Source organism: Psittacula echo (assembly GCF_963264785.1).
Source record: "Psittacula echo genome assembly, chromosome: Z".
In the NCBI taxonomy this organism is placed as follows: Eukaryota; Metazoa; Chordata; class Aves; order Psittaciformes; family Psittacidae; genus Psittacula; species Psittacula echo.
The window spans coordinates 90,812,070-90,834,959 of NC_137742.1; the positions used below are offsets into that span (position 1 = coordinate 90,812,070).

At 37.5% G+C, this 22,890-nt stretch overlaps 1 protein-coding gene across 1 annotated transcript in view; it reads right to left on the reverse strand.

Annotated features, from left to right (window-relative positions):
- Positions 1 to 209: 209 nt before the first annotated feature.
- The window catches only part of ADCY7 (adenylate cyclase 7), a gene marked incomplete at its 5' end in the record, with an annotated part of 34,268 nt that continues 11,587 nt past the window's right edge, over positions 210 to 22,890 (reverse strand). Inside the window, 18 exons of the mRNA XM_080637099.1 lie at positions 210 to 2,248; positions 2,349 to 2,473; positions 3,101 to 3,215; positions 4,030 to 4,137; positions 4,574 to 4,720; positions 5,433 to 5,588; positions 6,146 to 6,227; positions 7,465 to 7,628; positions 8,916 to 8,954; positions 9,536 to 9,598; positions 11,547 to 11,684; positions 13,404 to 13,488; positions 14,224 to 14,321; positions 15,115 to 15,187; positions 16,234 to 16,314; positions 17,543 to 17,586; positions 18,511 to 18,696; positions 19,983 to 20,115. Of these exons, the coding sequence (XP_080493225.1) occupies positions 2,102 to 2,248; positions 2,349 to 2,473; positions 3,101 to 3,215; positions 4,030 to 4,137; positions 4,574 to 4,720; positions 5,433 to 5,588; positions 6,146 to 6,227; positions 7,465 to 7,628; positions 8,916 to 8,954; positions 9,536 to 9,598; positions 11,547 to 11,684; positions 13,404 to 13,488; positions 14,224 to 14,321; positions 15,115 to 15,187; positions 16,234 to 16,314; positions 17,543 to 17,586; positions 18,511 to 18,696; positions 19,983 to 20,115 (1,984 nt within the window). The 3' untranslated portion in view covers positions 210 to 2,101. The remainder of the gene's footprint in view (positions 2,249 to 2,348; positions 2,474 to 3,100; positions 3,216 to 4,029; positions 4,138 to 4,573; positions 4,721 to 5,432; positions 5,589 to 6,145; positions 6,228 to 7,464; positions 7,629 to 8,915; positions 8,955 to 9,535; positions 9,599 to 11,546; positions 11,685 to 13,403; positions 13,489 to 14,223; positions 14,322 to 15,114; positions 15,188 to 16,233; positions 16,315 to 17,542; positions 17,587 to 18,510; positions 18,697 to 19,982; positions 20,116 to 22,890) is intronic.

The window sequence follows — 22,890 nt, forward strand, 5'->3', positions numbered from 1 at the left end:
CCAGGTCTGTGACCAGGGACACTTAAAAGCTAGCTCCAGCCTCAGGCACAATGCAGTTGGTGAAACATTCATAAGGCAAATAGCCACTTCACCTAGCATACAATATGAATGACAAAAAGGAGGCTTTGAGGCATAAATGGTCCTTAGAAAACAATAAATAAATATCTCAAAACAAGCACTTGCTGAGCATCTGTAACTACAAACATACAACATACAGGAGTAGCAAAAGCCACTTTAAAGTTTATTCAACTACAACACTGACCTTATGCTAACACGAAAAGTACAAAATGTCCTTCAGTGAGTCCATGTGTAACCCAGTCAACCTCAAAGTTTTCTAACCTGCCGTTTCTTGTTAGAGACTTGCTACAGGCACAGGTTTGACCTACCAAATTGACAAAGGCTAGAAGCACAATGTTTAATCCACAGCTGGGCAGTACTTAGATTTCTGCCTGTCTTGAAACAGTCACTTCATCTTCTAAAGAAATCACACAGTAATTGGAAAGTGGCAGTGATGCGTAGAACTGCTTGTGAAACACTTTTCTGGTACTAGTTAGTACTAAACCCAGAAAGATTAGTAAACACTAAGAGTAAGGCTTAACAAAATAGATGTTGAACTTAACCACCATGCTGCATAGTCATACTACATGTCGCGTATCTGGGAGTGGGGATCCATCTTTACTTAATACCTGTAATTCGGCACAAGCTGTTAGCCTTACAAAATACTACCATCTCCACCAACAGAAAACAGACTAAGTGACTGCAGTAAGTAAAATAATGCAATTTAGAAAACAGCAAAAGCCATTAACAGTGTAAAAGTTAACAAACAAAACCAATGTCAGCAAGTCCACTTCCACGATGATCTTACTAACACTCTGCATGTACTTCCAGAATTGAGGCTCTGCTGAAACATTTCCATTATGAATACATTTTTTCCCCACATCCTTTTGAAGCCTTCAAGCCCAATCTGTTTCATAAACTGCATTGCCTTTAAAAGGTACATAAGCCAGCCAGAGGCTAGTCAAATTGAGGAAATAAGAACAGAAAAAAAAAAAAATAAAAGCCACCTCTAACACTGTTCTGTTTCTATAGTATCTGCTACTGCTGCTAATCTGACCTTACAAGTCTGTTCTTCTATGTCCAAACAATTCAAACCGGATTATTTTTGATCCCATAAGTGCTCTCAGTGCAGCCAGCACACAGAGCTACCACTGGCACCAGCAACACAAGCTGCCCTCAGATCCTGTCTAATAAAGCACCAGGACAAACCGCAGGAAGCCAGTGCTCCTTGAAGTCAAGTCTATGTTTTTACATCAAAAGCCTTAACGCTCGCTTAGGTGACCATACAGAATGTGTATGCAGATACCAGTACAGACACACAGAAACACAACGGAGGATATGTAATGTAAACATGCCAAACTGAGTGAAATTTAGCTCTGAAGAGCTCTGGTCACGAAAACATTTGTTCAGTACAGGGTACTACTGTGGAGAAGGCAAAGACAAGGAAACAGGGATTCCATGATGTGCAATTCTTTTTTCCTGAAGCAGCTCAGCACAATTGTCACAGGATATATTTACTTGCGATCCTCTTCCGGTTATTCATCGTCTTCTGCTGTGCACTCTAGTTTGCACTAAAAGCAGGATCCGCAGCACCTACAGTGTCACATCACTGTTTGTGACAAATGCAATACTGTAGTAAGCAGGTGTGGGGCAGAACCAAGCGGTGGAACATTCCAACCTAGTAACGAGTTCTACTGTGCATCCACAGCTCTTGGTACTGGAGCTGTTAAACTCCCACAGTGCAGGTAAGGAAAGGAACTAACTGAAAATGCTTCATGATAATTCCAGGTAAATCCCCAAATCGATACAGGAAAAGGTAGCCTGTTTCAGGCTGGTGGCTGTGAGCCTTCCAGGAACTATTCAGAACTTCTCCTCTTGAAAAAAAAAACAAAATAGTAAATCATTCTCTTATCTTGAGATGTAGAGGAAACAGGAATAGTATATGTATGGTTTTAGAGTAAGTCCTTCACATAAGAAGAGAAATTCTAAGTCTTCACAGAAGGAAGGCAGTTCTAAGTCTATTTTGATCAAGTTCATCATAGCCTCAGTTCAGTCCCATACCTTGGAATTTGGCCATCTCCGTGCAAACAAAGTAAGTCGTCAGTTCTCCCTTGCCTTTCACGTTAATGAGTCCCCTACATTCACATGAATATCCCAACTCCTGAAGTATTTTACTTGTTTCTTCTGTGACCTTTGTGCGGAAAAGAATGAGAAACTTGTGAAATTCTTCTGATTATTCACAATAAACAATCAGAAATAATGTCTTAGACATTCTGGGCTCATATGTTTACCTGGATTTTCCCAAGCTCCCCCGTACTCTCCATGCGGCTGGCAACATTGACAGTATTCCCCCAGATGTCATATTGAGGTTTCCGAGCACCAATCACACCAGCAATCACAGGGCCATGATTTATCCCTGCATAAACAAGAGCGGGTGTAATTACTTAAGCAGAAAGTGATGTGATCTCTACCTTCAGTATTAGCTGTAAGTCATGAGTTTCAGGGGAAAAGAAACAAAACAAAACCAAAACAACCCCTTTACCCTACACATGTTTCTAGCATGTGGTGTTGCCACTGGTCTATAAATACTAGCACTGTCGCTCAGGAGATGTGAAATGACTCATTCGGTGTAAAACGGGAAGTCCGAGAAAGAGCTAGGGCACAGTTCATGCCAAAGCAAAATTCCTCCTTGGAATATACAGAAATGAACATTTGTATAATGACAATTCTGTCTCTAGTTAACAGTTAAAAAGAGGGTATTTCACTCTTCATCTGTACCTTTAATGTTCTCCAAACTCATCCAGCTGCAGCCTTCATACTGCTCCCTCCAATGATTAGAACAGCCCATCCATGAAGGAACTTGGCACATTTAAAAAGCTAGACTAGACAGCACTGCCTTCAGCTATTCATCATTTTATAACAATCCAAAGACTCTGTTCAGTGGTAAGAAGAGCTCCCCAGCACTCAGCAATTTACCTGTGTTACCCTACCCCCATTTTAAACTTTTACTGCAGAGTTCATGTTCTTCACAATCTGAACTTACCAATACGAAGGCGGAAATTGTTAAAGGAATGTCGGTTGATGCCATCCAGTTTACTCATCAAGGCAATCCCATATTCCACCATAATCCCAATGTGAGCATGCTGTCTCTCCTTATCCTGCGCAGTTCATAATGCATATTAATGATCAAATCATGACACAGAAGGTTGTGTCAGGCCACTATTCCAAAACAGTACTATCAGCACATAAAGTATGTATTTATAAGGATGACAGCACTCACTCTTGTCACTGTGCAGAATTGCACATTCAACAAACATTCAGAATGGATTTTAAAAACTACATAAATTGAACCAGAATGGCTGTGAGGCAATAAGCATGGTATGATTTAATTTTATAATGAATTTCTGACTGGCCTTTGGGATTTCAGGTTTCATTTTACACGTTTTGTAGATATTACGTACATGCATCCTAATGTCACACGCAAACCTGTGATTGTGAAAGTAAGCCTGAGTACAGAAATTGGTTTTTATTCTTCTGGGAGGCAGTTTCAGATTCAGATCTAATGTGGCACTTGAGGATTCCCTTTATGTGCAGTTAAGAGGTGTGACAAAAAGCTTACTGTCCAGTTCTGAGATGGCCTTGTCTTTGGCAGCCATTCTTTGGCCTCACTATTATGACAGCTATCCTATTATGCATCCAGAAATGTTAAGCTACTGGAAAAAAAGATTAAAGATGTAAAAAGTATGCTGGGGTTATAGGTTTAATACCCTCTTAGGAAAAAAAAAAAAGATGGAACTAGGAGACAAATAGTGAGTTCAACAGCAGACAGTGCACTTTTATAATATTTTTCCACATTTCAGAAAGTCACTCTTGGAGATTTATTTTCTTTTTGATATCACATTACGTTTTGTTACCTTGAAATGCACCCTGGTACACAGAGAATACCAAGGGCAGATTTCAGCAACAACGCACCTGACTGTTCTCTTGGCCGGGTGTAACACTGAGGCCAGCTGCTGCCATGTAAGTGCTTCCAATGGTCTTTATTTTTTCAACTCCACTGAACTTAGGTTTTAACAAGAGCTGGTTTTGAAGGGAAGGAAAACAGAAACTTGTGACTTTAATACCATATTTCAATGTGGGATTTAGCCAGAAATCTTTTACTGTCTACAATAAGCATTAAAGATCTCTAGGAATACTATCAATCATATGAAGGTCAGAAAAAGTACTGAGCATTAGTTTCACAGTTTTGCTCTACCCACTCACAGGAGAAATAAAAGCACTGAAGTACTGAAAGTCCTGAAATTCAGGACTTTCAAACCATATCGCAGACGCATTAGGTGGTGTAACTGAAAAAAGCCATCAGATGGGAATGTATCTTCCAAGATAGCAAGGCTGAAGTCAGAATTTAGTTCAGCATAACAGCCTTTCCTCCACCCCAGTGCTCACAGATGTAGTGAAACACTGTATTTTGCAGTAAATGTGTAGTCCAGGCCATTTTTGCCAGAAGCTTAATTACCTCATCAAAATCAGCAATGATTTCATTTAACAGCCGCAAGCATTCCAGGCCTTCTTTATTGACATCACATTCGGTATAAAACACCTTAAAATCTGGTACTGATGCAAACATGACACAGACACAGTCGTAAGATTGATGGTACCAGTCCTACAGGAAAACAATATATTCACGTTGTCAGCAGTCACTTTCCACCACAGATATCCAAAACTATGATTACTGTTTGTAACCACTAATCTAAATTACAGTATTCCATGAAGTCATCTCCAGTACTTTACAGTGGACATATTACATTTTATCAGAAACATCAACAAAAATGACTTGCCTAAAGAAAAGCTGAGATATCTGTGTATCTTAAAGATTCTCATCTACTCTCCACAGTACCAGTCTTCTGACACTCATCATGGCTCTGAAATCAGCAATATTTATTCTAATGGCATGCTGGCAGAATAAGACAGATGTCTTCAAAATAGAAAAACATTATCAATGAACTTCTCACTGGGTTGTTACCAAGGCGATACTATCTGTTCCTCAAATAATTTTTTTAAAAGGAAAGCTATCTTCTGTGGTAAAATATGGTCTTTGGAAAGCAGTAAATACTGTTCAAATATTTGCCAAACTCAAACTGTGTCCTGAAGCTGGACTACCAATTCTGAAAACAGATTTCAGAGGCCAACACTAAATGCTGGCATTTTTTTTGAGGCCACCTGGACAGCAGATTCTTGGGTTGACAAAGGTCTTGGGATACAAAGAAGAAACAAACAGTGCAGACCCTTACAGACTTCGGTGTGCTTGTTAACATGGCATTCTATGTCACATAAGTCCAATTTACTGTCCTTGACACAGCAGAGAATAAACACACCTCATTTCGTTTTTCACCAATGAAATACGCAGCAACATGTGCTGGAAGCACATTTTCCAGCAAAAGCCTGTTAACATTCTCCATTGTTTCAAACTGTTCATGTTCTTTTTTAAACTTACTCTTCCACAGACAATCCAATCGACAGTAATAGTCAATCTGCAAAGGGACAAAGTATGATAAATTAAAGCCATATAATATCTTGCTGATAAATATTAATCAATTTAGTTCAAAAGTGTAGTAACAATAAAGTTTCTTCCAGGCCTTCCTTTTGAGCCCATGTAGTTACGAAAAACATGCTTTGAGAATGAAGGTCAGAAAACTATGAAGCAGTCATTATAAATATACCAGGTGTATTTACCAAAATGACATTTTAATAATATGGTGATCATTTTTATCTTGAATTGTTGCCTATATTTATAACTAATATTGACATAAAAATAAAGATAGTTTCAAAGTGGAAGAATTTTAAAGCTGTGACTTCAGTAATGCAAACACTGTTGAAAAATATAAGAATGATCCCACCCCTTCACAGTAAAAAGTTTTACATTATCTGTAAGTACAAGTGAGCTCATTATCTACAACCAAGTACAATATAGTAAAAAGATTCAAATATGTAGTCATTTAGAGCACAATTTCAATAAACAACACTTTTGCATTTTATTTAAATCAATTTGCTGCAAGTAGAACTAACCTATTGCTTTTTAAATACATACCTGTTTTGCAAGTAAAATCAGGGTTATGTAAAACAGAACCAGATATAAATTAGTCATTATCCTTGGCTCTTTGATGAAAAGCCTGAAAATAAGAAAGCAATACAAAGTCATCTGTATCCTTTAAGAAAATCCACATGATTAAGGGTTGAGGGACAGGGGAAGAGGAGAGGAAGAAGAGCACAGAAGACAAGGGTGTCCTTGTTCAGACATCCACCACTAATGCCATTGCTCATTTGTGTCAGTGGCTATCTGGTTATAGGCCCTATCCTAACAATGAGAAAGGATTATCACTCAATTAAGCACATGAACTGCATTTCCCATAACAACAAAATGGGTGCTGAAACCTCGTTTAGTAGCTATTATAGCAATCTGCTCAAGTAAACATGGCTTTATCATAATGGAGCCATCTTCCTTTCCACTGCACCAAGATGCAGCTTTCCACGCCACACTGCCCCACAAAAACACAGCCCCACAAAAACACAGCCAACACAACCTGGAAGTAGGAAAAGAAAATTTCACATACATGGAAGGAAAGATGATAACAAAAAACCCGTGAATTGCTAAAACAAAGACAGCCATTAGAAATCACACCTGTACATAGTTCCATACAAATCTGAGAGGCCACTCGTATTTCACAGTAAGATTAGTCTGCCTTATCACATCTATTAACTTTCACAAATGCACCAAACAAAATTCTCATTATATGAATAGCCTGGGCTAAATTATGACCTCACTTAGGCTTTTTAAGCTATGCTGACAGCTCATAGCCTCTGCAAAATAAATTCTTCCTAATCTTCAGCTATGAGACTATGCTGAGAATCTGAGACAGATTTACAAATGAACAATAAAACCCTTTAATAAGATTTCTCTTAAGTGTTTTTATGGTTTTTTCAATTAGTTTGGTAAATTGCTGTTACTTTTCAAAATACATGCAATTAGTAAAGTAAACAAAGAGTTCACTATCCTACTGACTAGCGAGGTCTCGTAAGTACAGCTGGAGCATCTTAGCAAGGCTTTTCTTCATAGTTTAACAAAAGATCAACCTTATTATGAGATTAATATTCTACCTCCTAGCCTTTAACTTAAGGTGAGCTTACAGAGCTCTCAGAAGCCATATTACAGAATTTTTCAGAAAACACACCGCCTAAAAAAAAAAAATAAAAAATTAAAAAATTAAAAATCCATGTCATTAACTTTACAAAAAAGCTTTTAATGTCCAGCTTACATGATTTTGATATTTCAATATTCCTCTAAGTGTAGAAAAATCTAACACCTTTAATGAAACATTATTGTCAATTATAAAAAACCTCACACTGCACCTGGTACTGTTGCCATAAAAGCTCAAGTTTCTGTGCTGAAGGGTATTGAAAATTACGAGGTACACGGTCACAGCAATGGACAGGAGGAGAACTTTGAGTTCGAAGCTTATTTGGAGAAATACTGAGCAAGCAATGAACGCCAATACGCAGCAGTAAGCGTAATACTGTAAAACAAGAATTGAAAGAGCATTTGAATTATTCAGGGTTTATATGCCTAAGAGGCCTCCAAACAAATGTTCTAAATTTATGATCAATACAATTTAGGTAGAAGAAATTACAGTCACTTGCTAAATACACTTACAGCTTTTTTTTTTTAATTACACTAAAGGCTGAACTTAATACTTTCTTTTTTAAGTGTTTTTTTTTAATTAAGGCAAACAAAAAGCTTTAAAGAAAAAGCATCACTCCAACATAAGCAGCATCAGATAAAAATTGAAGAACGCTGAGAATTTATCTTCTGAAGACTATTAATTTAAGCAATTGTTTGTTTAAAGTTCAAGCTAAAGCAGGCTCATAGTTCAGTGAACAGACTCCAGCATTCCAGCTCTATTCTTGACAGTGCTCCCCCTTTGTAACATTAAGCAGATATCACATTCCCATCTCTCACACCTATACCATGGGAAGACCTTGACCTGTTACCCAACCTTAAGACACAGATTCTTCATCAGAATTTTGATGCTCATAGGCATTATCAAGTTGGAGCCATTATCCAAGGGAATTACTGCAAAATATCCTAGAGAATCTCAGTTCAAGTGTGCTGTCTGAGGTCACCATGCAGCCAGGAGCACTGAAACTGTTAGGTGCTACAAAGTGTGCTGTGCAGACAAGATTGCTCCCTGCAGTCACAGGCACAGATATAGGACACTGAGTTAGCATTCTTTAGTCTACAAACAACTTCAAAATTACCTCAGCTTCTGCTCCTTAAGAGTTTATTTCTCTTTATGTGAAAAGCACAGATTTTCACCCACAACAGCACAGATCTACCACAGATCTGGGAGGTTCTTGGCTAAACAGTTCTCACTTCTACCGAAGTGAATGAAACCAGGACAATTTATAGAGCAATTTAGGATCAGAGCCCATATAGTATTGTATTATACCAACTCTGTCACCCTAAAGGCATTGAGTCTACCTTCCAAAAGGTAATGAACACTCAAAACTTATAACCCTGAAAAAGAAACCACTATAAAACCTCTGAAAAAGAAACTACTACCTAGAGAATGCTTTTCCTCAAAGTTTTAGATCTACTTTTAAGTCTGAAATTTCAAAAATTGCAAACCCATACTTTATTCAGCAAAGCAACAGCAGCTGAGACATCTTGATTTCATGAAGAACTTTTCTGTTGTCTCATACCTAAAAAGCTGGTTTATACAGCAACAGAAGCTGCCAGCTGTCAGCAATATATACAATATTCAAAGATCTGGGTTTTAAAGTAACATGTATTCACTACTTACAGTTTCCTCAACGCAGGACTGAGTTGTGTTTCCAAAAGGCTGATTTACAGACATGCAAGAACAGAAATTACCAGATAAGCACAATGTGCATTATGTACACGTAACATCTTTTACCGCAAGGACTTGAATGAAAGGGCCCTCACACAACCTGCTGCACTTTGTTCACAGAAATGTCCAGCATCTAAAAAGTATCTAAGAGCATCCCCAACATTTGGACAATCTGAAAATAGATTGCTACTTTGGAATTAAAGAGGTAAAAAAATGAAACCCCCAGAAATAACCCTTTTGTGTCACTAGCAAGTGATGAATCTATCTTTATTGAAATGCTCAAGAACACCTTTCAAAGGTGCTGAGTAACCAAAATAAGCCAAGATTCCAGCTTTACACATGAGTACTCCAGACTTCTGAAAAATCCGAAAGATGCACAGTAAAGCCATAGCTAAAAATAGAAAATAACCCTAGGACTACCTTGTAGCAGGAATAAGTCTTTGTGTTCAGTGATTTAAAAATTCTACCTTTATGAAAAGATTAAGGATATCAGAATGCTGCCATCCATCTATATTATACACACCATCCAAAACTGATTTTATTTTAATCTTAGAAATGAAGACAATACTCACATAGGTGGCAGCACCCAGGTCATTTGATTCCGTAAAGTTTGCAGGTTTGTTCCCTTCAGTGGTCTTGATTTATTGAGGAAAAAAGAACAATAACAAAGCCACCTTAGAAACTTGTTAGCAGGTAGTCACTAATGTTAAGTTTTTCTCCATATGTTATACAATGAGTCCTGATCCGGTTGCCCTCTCAGTGCTACTGCGATATGTGTTGAAATACAGTGATATTCCATATAGCAGTAGTAAACATACATGAACACACAAGGTGCAAGAAGGTTAAAGTTGCTGAGTAGTTACTGATTTTTTCATTTAGGATGCAGTTTCATATTATGACCACGCTCAGATGAGGAAAAGAATCAAAAGAATGTAAATTCCATCAGTTGAGATAAGAACAGTCCTGTAGCTAAGCTACAATACAAAACTACTACTGCTACCACCAATAATAATAAGGGAAATAAAAAGCGGAGAGAATAGGAAACTAAAAGAAGAAAATAAAACAATAAACACAGGTGATGCACAATACAATTGTCACCACCTGCTGACCAATACCCAGCCCAACCTGAGCAGCAACCTGGGCCTTCTGGGTGACTCCCCCCAGTTTATTTATTGGGCATGACATGCTGTGGTATAGAATGCCCTTTTGGCTAGTTGGGGTCAGGTGTCCTGTCTCTGCTCCCTCCTGTATTCTTGTGCCCCTCCTCACTGGGAGAGCATGAGACAGAAAAGTCCTTGGTTAGAGTAAGCGCTACTGAGCAACAACTAAAAACATTGGTTTGTTATCAGCATTGTTCTCAGACTGAAGCTGAAAACACAGCACTGCACCAGCTGCTAAGAAGGAGAAAAATGACTGCTACTGCTGAACCCAGAACAGGTGGTGTTCAAAGGACACCACTGAGACAATTCAAGGACCAAAGCCAGCAAAAAAACAATCCTACAAAAAAAAAATTACGCATTTCCTGCAGAGTTTCAAAAGAAACTCCCCATGGAATCAGAAGAACGGCAGACAAAGCACGAGGGATCAGAGGGACATCACTTTCAGTAGCTGGCTATCAGAGAGAATCATAGAATAGTTAGGGTTGGAAAAGACCTTAAGATCATCCAGCTCCAATCCCCCTGCCATGGGCAGTGACACCTCACACTAAACCATGTCACCAAAGGCTCTGTCCAACCTGGCCTTGAACACCACCAGGGATGGAGCATTCACAACTTCCTTGGGCAACCCATTCCAATGCCTCACCATCCTTACAATAAAGAACTTCCTCCTGTCATGCAGGACAGTGTTGAACGCCTTGCACAAGTCTAGCTAGATGACATCAACTGCTCTACCCCTGTCCATCAGTTCTGTAGCCCCATCATAGAAGGCCACCAAATTGGTCAGATAGTAGGTTTAACTCTTAACATGATGTGTACATACAGCTTGTTCAAATAAAATAACACAGCAGAGTGGTCTTGAGCATGAGGTAACTCCAAAGGGTTGTTTTTCAAATGCATATATCCCAGGTACAATACAATACTCAAACTACAGGTAAAAGACCAATGCTATTTGCATCATAATCTAGCAGTAACTACCCACAATATCTTCAGTCTTAAGAGAGCCAAGCTATATTCTTCCCTCCCTCATCGGCATTAATATTGAGTTAGCAAGTAGCACAGTAAACTACTTAACACTTCTACCAGCTACAGCCAAATATTTAAACCCACATTGAGAAAAATGGAAGACCATCTTAGTGATGACGATTACAACCAATAGTAATTATAAATTCCATCTTAAAAGCGAGAAAAGGTGGTGTAAACTAGAATTCAAGTCTATCACATGCACTTTTAGTTCTACAAACTGGGAGATTCTACTTCTAATGCTTTTACATGCCATCATGGGTTATCCTTGTGTACATCAACTCACACTGCAAATCAGACATTAGAAAAAGCAGCAAAAAGCACAGTACTTGATGAAAAGAATACAGGAAGTTACTTAACAGTGGATGTTACAATAAATTCACAGCATAAAGTGATTACTTACGAAATTAAAAACCGCTATAATCAGCAAGACACCAATAGTGATGACTGCTAAGGGAAGCCTGAGTAAAGGCATTGTTTCCACCTTTTCAGAGACAGCACAAAGGTGGTGCAGGAAAGGCCAATGTTCTGAGCAGCGCTTCTGTAAACAAAATTAGGTTGTTTTAGTGGCATGGGTAACACTTTGATACATGGGCAAAAAGAGTTTTAAATATAAAACGCTTTTTTCTTGCAGGAGACTGTCAAGAGTCTTCACTGGAATCCTAGTTTAGAACCCTGAAGCTAGTCATTCAGATGAAATGCCTAATGCTTTTTCACATCTGAAAACAGAGATAATGCTTCCTTATTTCAAAGAGGCTGGGTGCCAAACTTTTCATAATTTCTGCTTTAAAAATGCAAAATTATAATCTGATTGACAGCTCTAGAGAAATGTTACTAAAAATATGGTTATAACCTATGTTGGGTTTTTGGGGTTTTTTTTGGTTTTTTTATTATTGAGCTGTAATATTGTACCTGGAACTACATTGCCAGATGACTGAATCAAAACCCATCATAGATGGTCCCCTTTCTTGCCATCTTTATATCCTCCACTTGTTGCTATATAGAAAAACATCTAGTAAAGCACATGCTTTTCATGATTGCAAGGATTATTCAAGGTGCTATACCAAAACACTCCCAGTCTAAAACTCAAGCCCGATGCAATTAGTCTTGGAATTCTATTTTTTTCTTTTCTCCATATGTTTTTTCATATGTAGAAAACACCTATGCACACATATACACACACCTTTCCCTCTTTCTCTCCATAGACATATATACATAGACATACATACATAGACATACATATAAAACCCATCCGTACATATACATATATATATGAACACTATATATACATAAAATCTATACATACTATCTCACTGTACTTTTAAATTAATCATAAAACTTTACCTTATGTACAGAGTGTAATCATATCGGGGTTTTTTTTCCCTTTTTACACAACTCAATCATGGCTCTGTAAGGAACAGTGTCTTTCTGTGCCAGTTTCCCTGCAAAAGCACCACCACCACTGGGCTGCAGGATGATGGTGGCATGTTCTCAACAGAACTTCAGAATTCCCTCCCACCCTTGGCTTAGCACAACATGGATTTGACAAGTGTAAGGAGCTCCCTAAAATTCCTTCCCTTTCCCACCACTGCCTCCAGATAGTTCTTGGACTGGAGAAGGATTTTCTTTATTTTGTATCATTAAACATGTCCTATGTCACTATGGGCCCGTGTCACTATGGGCTGTCTCTATGTCACTATGCATTTTTTTATACAGTAATTGCATACATATTTGATTATGCAAAGAAAAAGGAACTACAAATGCAAAGGGGCCTAATTGATGTAATGGTGAGTTTGGAATTCTAACAGCTGTGAAATTGTTGCCAATAAATTATTCATGTTTGTAATTTTCATGGGACCTTATGTATTATTATCAAAACCTTCATTCAAACTTATTTTTATTTTAATATTTTTTTCAGTATAGAAAATATCAAAGTTTAAAAGCAAAACTACTATTAGGGACAAACATACAAATAAAAATAAGTTTAAAACCCCCAGCCCCACTCAGCAGGCATTAATATCTTCCTCCTACCCATCTATTCTGCCATCCATATAATTCTGAATTACAGTGAGAATTTTCAGACATGAAAATCTGTTTCAGGCAATAAAATCTTCTGGTAAGCCAAGGCTCAAGGCTCTTGTAACTCCTATTGGAATTAACAGCTTAATTCATAATCCTAAAAGGTAGACCAAGGTGCTGAATTACCTACATGTGCTTCTGAAAAAAGGAATTTTTTTTTTTTTGTTTTAAATAAACTTACCATACATTTCTCAGCAAAGCATACAAACAAAATGAGTACAATGATGACTGCAACAATGCCAAAGGAAATTCCCAGTTTTGCAGTTCTAAACAGAAAAGAAAACGTAAAACAAACCAGTGTTAAATAGGGAGGGAAGGGGAGAATCAAACCAGAACTTAGATTAACGTTTGCTAACGCTGTTTTGCTAAATTGAAATAGAATTTTTCTTCTAATAGCACTGGATGACCATACCATTGCACAGGTTGTTGTTGCTCTGTTGCTCAAATACTACTTTAAGATATTCTATTGCTCACTGACGGCCTGAACCACCACCCCTTGCATAAACCACATGGAAATTGCACTGCAACAGCCATGCAAAACAAATACACCATAAACTTCAGAATTATCAAACATCTGCTTTCTCAGACTATGAGAAACAGCTCAAAATTGCCTCCTTGTATTTCTACAGACAAAAGGATCACTGAACATATTTAACCAGGTAATCCAATTTTTCATTGCTCACTTGTATTTTAATATGCTCACAGCCAACTATTCTTGTAAAATAGGATTTCTCATTTAACTGAATACCTCCCTGTGTGTAGTGAGTAAAAATAATATTAAAGAAACATTTTTATTTTATTTTCATCCTGATATCTAGACAGTTATGCCAACATCATGACTGCACTCCTTTATTAAGATGTGAATTAGTCCTAAAAGGTATATATTCCTCAAATGTAAACCATCAGGAACTCCAAAAGACTGTAAAAAGTTTCATGCACATGAGTTTCACTTTAGCTATTGGTTAACTTGAATTATAAATTATTAAAATACTGAGACTTACTTTGGCATTACGAACATCTGTACCAGAAATATACAAAGGAACACGAAACTGGCACATGCAAAGTAACTCTTCAGTTTTAGAATTGGAATGGTGCGATACTGAAACACAAATCATAATAAATCTTAAAGATAATTCCAGGCTGTTTTAAAATTCTATTACATTTTTGTGATGATACACATATCCAAATTTATGCTGCATCATTAAAAATATACATACAACTAAAAGGAACAAAAGAAAACCAAATAAAATTCACTCAAACATCTGTCAAGAAAAAGCACCTAGTCCAAAAGATCATTTCAGACCAAGAGGGAAATCCAGCAAGTACATAAATCAGTGCTTCACAGATGCAGAGCCAAAATTGTTATAAGAAAAGGATATACACAGAAGTAAACCTAAAGTGTATATCTATCCCACCACCCCCCCAATAACTACATACAGTGTACCACAGCACATTAAACTAAAGAATAGGTATTAAAACAGGAAAAGTACCCTGTACCTAACAAATACCATTATACTTGCAATGAAACAACCACAGAAAGCAAAGTATTTTCAAAATACTTTCATTATGGATGTAGAAATTTTTTTTTTTTTTTTATTTTTTAAATCTTATTGCTTCTGAGAGAAGCCAAACTCCTACTTACTCATTTATGGCAAGAATTTAACCACAGATTAGGGACAATCTCCTTTAATCTACAGAATTAGCATTCTCATGAAAGAATGACCAACTCAAACAAATCATAAGATGTGCTTTCCATTAGTTACCAAAAATCTCTTTGGATTTGCAGTCCCCTTCAGAATCCAGTTTCAGAACAAAAACAGTTTCAAATATATTCTTATGCTGCTCTGAAGTGTAAATCAAAGACTGAAAAGGATTATTTTGATCTTACCAACCTCTTTTTCAAGACTGGGTTCTGCAAAAATCAGTGAAAACCCACAGAAGTCATCCGATCTGCCACACCATGGGCTGCATTTAGAGAGACGCATATTACGAAACGTATGCGAACAGGCCAAGGAGATTATGCAAAATCATCATTGTACTTGAGACACCACAGTATACAGGGTGAGAGTGCCACTGTTTTACACACATTTGACAGTTCTGCGAGCTCTTTATGTTTCATAGCACAAGAGCAGTTATGCTGTTATGTAGCTGACAGGCAGATTCAGAACTCTCTCACAGGCTCCAGCGCCTGCCAGTTACATGCAAAATATAACCCCAGGCCTTGCCAAAGGTTTACAAACACCAAAGTATAATAGCAGATTTTAGAGATGGCTCACAGCCTCCAAAAACTTCCTCTAAATAATATCAGGCCTCCATTAGGAATAGCTGAGGTACAGTGTTAACAGCCATGCTATAATTTAGATGAAAGAAAGAATTCTTTTTCTTCTTGAATGCACTGTTTTACATTTGATAGCAATCTAAATAATGTTTTAAAATAAAAACAAAACAAAAACCAACCACAAAGAGCATTGCCTGAGTTTGTTTGCTTTTAAATGCAAATATAGTGCCAAATGCACCACCTGCTACTGACACACCATTTACCTTCCCTGAACTAGGCACTATGGCAATTATGTTACCACCTCCAAAAGTGTGGTTTGACTTTATACACAGGTTTTGTTCAGTACTGCACCTGATTTCCTTATATTTCTTATTTTAATAAGCAGAACACAAACATTAACTTCCTATACCATCCACACTGCAGTTCAGCTCATTACTTTGGACAGTCCTAAGAAACAAAGCAATCATTTTGCTATTTCATACCACCCCACATTGAACAGCTATAGTAACCACTGGCTTTTTGCCATAATAATGCAGTAATACTCTTTGATATTCAAATTAAAACCAAAAAGGATCTAAAATAACTGAAAAACAAACAAAAACCAAAAGAGAGGCAAGACAAGAATTCTGGTAACTATTAATTTTTGAGAAGTAAATTTTTTATATGAGCTTAAAATTGAGAGCGAAGATTATTCTCAAAGAAAAGATAAAGAAAACAATAAGATACTGCATACTTTGTTGAACTGAGGCCCTCAATGGTTGACATCATTTCATCATAAATATCTTCCTCTATCCTCCCCTTCTGAGATGAATTTCTGGGAAAGAAATGAAGTCCATGTCACAAATGCTATTCAGAAACAGCTAATGGCTACAGGAGGCCACAATTCCAAATGACACAAGTGGGGGAAGCTACCACAGAGACATTAAACAAGAATGCTCCAAACTGATAAACATGCATCCATAAGCACTTTACTAAGCATTACTCTAGTTACTCAAACCATGCACTTTTTGAGACAATATTTTTATTAACTACAAGAATGCTTGACAAGTGAAAAACCACTTACTTGGTTAACTCAGTGGTACAGGTACCATTGTAAGCTTTTCTACATATAGCGGCCAATTTTTTATTACAATATGATGGCATACATTAACATTACTAACCAAAGGCATTATCTTGTAAAACATAAGATGTATTTATTTATAATACAATTATAGTTTTTTTAGTTTGGAAAAGAGGACACTGAGGGGTGACCTCATTAACGTTTATAAATATATAAAGGGTGAGTGTCCCGAGGATGGAGCCAGGCTCTTCTCGGTGACAACCAATGGTAAGACAAGGGGTAGTGGGCTCAAACTGGAACACAAGAGGTTCCACTTAAATTTGAGAAGAAACTTCTTCTCAGGGAGGGTGACAGAGCACTGGAACAGGCTGCCCAGGGAGGCTGTGGAGTCTCCTTCTCTGGAGACACTCAAGACCCGCCTGGACACATTCCTGTGTAACCTTATCTAGGTGTTCCTGCTCTGGCAGGGGGATTGGACTAGATGATCTTTTGAGGTCCCTTCCAATTCCTAATATTCCGTGACATTCTGTGATAAAATTTATTTATTTGGTACTATAATGCTTATGAACAAAACTAGCATCTAAGAGTAAGAAAACTAAAAGCTGAGGTAGCACAAGCAGTTACCGTATAAACATGTATACCATGTATGAGGTGTCTTGATTTGTTTTCCAATGCTCTATAGGTCTCTTACTTCCCTACTCCCTTTCATCCTACTACAGGCCATAAAGTAAAATGCAAGATGAATGACTGAGGGGCCAGTGAGATAAAAAAGGTGGGGGGACGCCCTCCTGTTACAGTCTAATAGTAACAAACATCAATTGAGAGATCTTTTAAAGGCCAAAGACTTAGCTTAACCCTTCTAATGCAGGCATAACTGCATACACAGTGATTAATCAGCCAAAAGATCGCATGCTGTCAGTACCCTGAACTTCAAGAGGAGCACAGGATCACATATTTTAAAAGAAGAAAGTACTTGACAAACCTATCAGAGTTTCTCTGGCGCCCAGTGGAACTCAAAGGTATTTCCTAAATCAAATGAGGAATTAAGAATAAGTTACACACTCAGTAAATGGCAAACAACTGCTGAAAATAAACTTCAGGAAGCTGCCAAAACCATTTTTATTCAAAAATAAAAATCAGGAACTCTTCTCAAGTAGAAAAGCTTATCAAAAAAATCAATCCTTCCAGCAATGTTTTCTGCTTTAACAACTGTTTTCTGACAAAGAAATCATTCAAAAATAATTGAACAGATATTCCGTCTTATTTTTCTCCACAGACAGAAGTAATTAACATCAGCAGAAGCAAGTAGACTGAAAACCACTTCCACAAACCTGAATGGATCAATAAATTTAACATTTACTACAGCTATCTGTCCACAGAGAGTAGTACAGCCTTGCTGCATCTCCAGAAGCACACTGGAAAGCATGCGCATCTCATTTCTGCTCTCAGGAAGAAAAATCAGTTTTCTTATAATTTAAAATCTTAAAAATCTTAAGAATTCATTATCTTAGAAATCTTTTACTGGCACAATCCTATTGCAGGCAGAACCCATGGATGCACTGTTAATTCTCTGTACATTTTAAGTAAATGTCGTGTGCAACTGGAGGCTGGGATAAATTATCTTTTTTCCAAAACCACATGTGAGCAGGACCCGTAGACAGAAAAAATATTGGGGAGTGGGAGGTGGAGGAAGGAAGATAATTTCAAAGTTTTACTTTGAAGGTTTACTATGAGTATAGCATTCTAGAGATTGGCTAAGTTTGAATACTGTTAAATTCTGACAGAAGCAGTTGTTTCAGAGATACTGTCTTAGTTCCGTGTACACATTTAAACACCATGAGTAAGAGCAGAATTTCAGCCACAAAATTCATGTCAGATTTCGAGTTTCACACCATAGACACAAGGAGCAGTTTGTAATTGCAAGATGACAATTACTACTTTAAACCTCACCTTTCTTTGCTTTCCTTGTGAACTTGAAGAGTCACTGCTCACACTTTCTCTGTGGTTCAAGTGAGCAAAGGGCCTGGCTGCTCCCCAGGACTCTAAATAACGTGTCATCCGAACAGATGCTCGCATCTTCAGCCCATCATTAACTCTCGTTTTAGGGAGATGATTATTTGCTACGCTTTGTTTGGACTAAAAGAAAACACACACATTTAAAAACAAGAAAATTACACAAATTACAAACAAATGAAGCTCTGTGTACTTTAGTAGTTTAATCTATTTAGTAGGACTCTAAACACATACCAGCAACGTGTCAGTCAGCCTCAACTCCTTTATCTCATTTAATTAATGTGAGCTAAACCAGATCATGCTATAATTAATTTGCTCCATCTGCCTTTACAAGCCTTCACTTGTGACATTGCAACATTCAAACTTCCTTTTTTTGTTTACAATGTGAGAGACTGCAGGATCTTATGAATAGATAAAAATTCCTTGCAGTCAGCACCTCATCAGGGGAAAAGATTCCCAGTTTCTGAGCTGGGGTGTATCAAAACAGTGGTTAGGAGAAGATCCCACAAATTACAGACTCAACATTAGATTATATCCCTGCGTCACAGGTAATGAGTTAGACAATATATACAGGGCATACAGCAATACCTTTGTAGGTCTACAAGGAAACTAAAACTGCAGAATAAACCATTATGTCAATTACTGGTTATCCTCTAACATTTCACAGGTATCTTCAGGTAAGCAGGTACCATTTTAATAGACTTAGATCCTTATTCTGAAAATATGTGCTGTGTACAGGTAGGGAGGGTTGCAGCATTGAGTACATAAAACATGCAATAAAGATAAGATTGTGTTCTTGCTAATTAAAAGTGGCTGTATGCTGTTCCTTCCTGTAAAAATCCTGAAAGAAATAACTTTGTCATTTTCATTCTTTTTCATTTTGAAATATTCTACTCATCAACCACAAGCTGATTCAAACCTGCAATACGCCAGGTGTCTGTGGTTACCAGGCTTTAAAGGGACAACCAATAGTTGCTAACTTTATACTCTGAAAAGAAGGTGACTCTCACATCCAAGACAGTGAGGAAGATGATGTCAGAAGCTATTTTACAGGGAATATCTTTCTGAAGGTGGTCACACAGTACAGGTATTCTTTCATGACTTCATTCCACCCTTTGACCTGTATTTGTGAGAGACACACTTCAAAGTAAATACAGTTAAATACATATTTTTACTCTGAGTGGACCACATAAGAGGTTTCATCATAACACTTACTACCTTCAAACTAAAGACATAAAACAGTAGTATGTGCTTTCAGATCTGAAGTCCCAAATCTGAACTACTCAGATGGCTCATACCATGTTTCAATTCTGCTGCTGAATTTAAAAGGTATATGTACTACAGTCACCTATGTCCTTAAAATGTATGTATATATTTGAATAAATACACATTTAAAAACAACCACATACCCTTGGATCAACCACTAAGTAGGTTTTGATATTCATAGATTCAAGGTAAGGATCCCTCAGGTGGCCATTCCCTTCTTCTACTTCGTATGCTTTGCCTAGGTGATTCAATGTTGCTTCAGTGATGTGTACACGGCTGAGAAGGGGAGAAAAAACAAGAGACCCAAACACTTACAGAAAGGTCACATTAAGCATTTCATTTACATTTCAATGGCCACTGCTGACATTTCTCCTTTTCAGCCATCCTGTGCTTTGGCAGCCAACTGCAAAATCCTGCCAGTGCTTGAAACCATATTTGCAATCCTTTACTGCAGTTCTTCACAGGGCATCTTTCATAGAATGCTGAGAAACACTTCCAGAATGAGATAGCATCAGTATAAAATTAAATTGAAATAAGCAGAGATATATAAGAAACAAGAATAAATGTGATCAAAGGAGATCTGATGGCTGACAAGACAAACTTGAAGGCAGGTTGTTTCAGATGGCAAGAGCTGCAGGGAAAGCTCAAAAACAAAGCACAAGGGAGGGCTGTCTCATGCGAGAAATACATGAGGAAGGGAGGAGATGTCTGGAGGAAAAAATGGAAAAGGTATTTTGTCAGCTAGGAGCATAATTCTGGAAGCCTGTCTTGTCTGAAACAATCAGAAGAGAGCACAGCACAGCAAGAACAGCAGCTTGCTTCTAAGGGGAGCAGCTAGTATTTTTCTGTACCCATTCACACTTTCCCTTTAACACTACTTAGTTCAGTATCCTGACTCGCATAGTTTTATGAGTAATATCTTCCCATAGAATTTCTCAACAAGAGACCTGAGTGTGTTCATTAAATAGCATTTCTTTTCTAAAATTCTACTTTTTCTTTGTTATCTTCCCACAGCTTTTCTCACTCTTCTTTGGCACGGAGGGGTTAAACGCTGCTGCCGGTCCTACATCCATCAGCACAGAGCTGGGGAGGAACATTCCCAGAATGGAAGCTGACAGTGTGCAGCACTCCCACCTAACTACAGAAAGCAAGGGGATCACTATCTCATCTGCCTCTGCTTCCTTATGCTCCATGAAGGTTTGCCTGGAGATAGTTTAGCCAAGACCTGGAGACCACTGCCTGTGGCTTCTCACAAGGAAGACGAAAAATTCCTCAATACTTTTAAAGCCAAAAGGTATGAGTTCTGGAATATACCGGATGCATGGTTTTATTTGTTTACTGCTAATTGCCTAAAAACAACAACAAAAAAAGTAGTCTTTAATTGTTACCCTGATTATGCAGTTTTGCAGTCAAGGTGAACCTTCACACCCGCAATTTTAAAGCTTGCTCTAAAGCATCACTTTCTCCCATAGAGCCTGGGTGATGTCTTTATTAACTGAGCCATGTAACACTCATGTACTGCAGCAATTTTTCTGTGCTTTTCCACCTACCTCAAAAGGTAATACATTTGTTCACTATTCCCATGTTCCATTTTACCAAGCTTTCTCTCCCTTTTTCCCCAAATCACACACCATTGTGGGACATTTCAGATCTCACTGCAAACTTCTTGTCTTTAAATTACCATGCCAATGATTTCTCAGCAGTTACTAACACTTATTGGATTCTGGGATCAGTACATACCCAAAATTGCTAAAGCTGCCTCTCAAAGGCAAGCTGTAGCATACACCATGGCACTTCCCATGCTAGTGCAGAATACCTACCCTACTGCATTCAATTTCCTATGCTTACAGGCCTGAGAATACCATGTTCTGATCTTTTGGATATACAGATATTAGAGAGAATGGGTCATAAATGCATTTTTAAGCTTGGTTTTATGCTAGTCCTTTCTGTTTTGCTAATGTATTACATTTTTAGGAATTCAAATGATAAAATTGGGAAGATGAACAAGAATACTCTGTCAATGGAAAGAAAATATTTATGAAGTTAAAAGTTTTCGTGCAGCCTTTCAAAAGTCTTCAGAATTCCTTCATTTATAAAAACCCAAAATATACATATTTCCTATTTTAAATAAAAACCTGGAACTGCTCCTAATGACAAAATTTGTGCTTCCAAAAGGAGCAAGTCTAGCTAACATTGGAATGAGGAATCCCAGACACATCTTTTTTTCTGCAGAGCAGGAAACAAATATAACATTTGCATAATGAATAGAAACCCTTCCTCCCTGTGAGGCTCAGTCTTCCAGAAGTTGAAGGTTTCCTTTGGCTAATTTTGAACCACATGATAAGTGAGTTCTAGACATGTATAGATATAGGAAGCAGTAAGTGTAATGTTTCTGAATCAGCATGCCAACCAGCTTTAATCTTTAACAGATCAAACATAAGCATGCAGAATGTAATGGAATAATCAAAGTTTCCAAGATTATGTAATGGTCCTAAACATGACTAAGAAAATGACATTTGCATGCCATATTCGGTCATGTTGTTTGCTTTACCAACAAAAGAAAATTTACAACTCTATTTGTGTTTAATCATGCTGAGTCAACACACTAAAACACTCAGCATGGATGGTATTGCAACTCTTAACCAAGCAACAATTTGTTTTTTGTTTTGAGCACCAATGCAAGAAAATAACTTTGTATTCATATCCCCTTATTGCTTTGCAGAAACTAACTTTTAAGTTACAAGCATATATCTAAAAGCTGACTGAAGCATAGAAACAATAAGAAACCCTTTTATGTGCCTGGTTAGAATCACTTTCTAAAAGAAGCCAACACTTTAATGATTAAACATACACCCACATGAATGCTATTCAATTAATAAGTACAAATTTGCACACACTACCAAAAACCTACAAAATCACTGGCTTATTTGGTAATGAAAAATGAGAAACAATATGGGGGAGGAAAGAAGGTTAAGTTTCTTAGCTTAGTTGTAATCCCCTAGTTCAACTTGGGAAATAGCATACTTTTCTAAATGCTGGTGATTTTAAAAA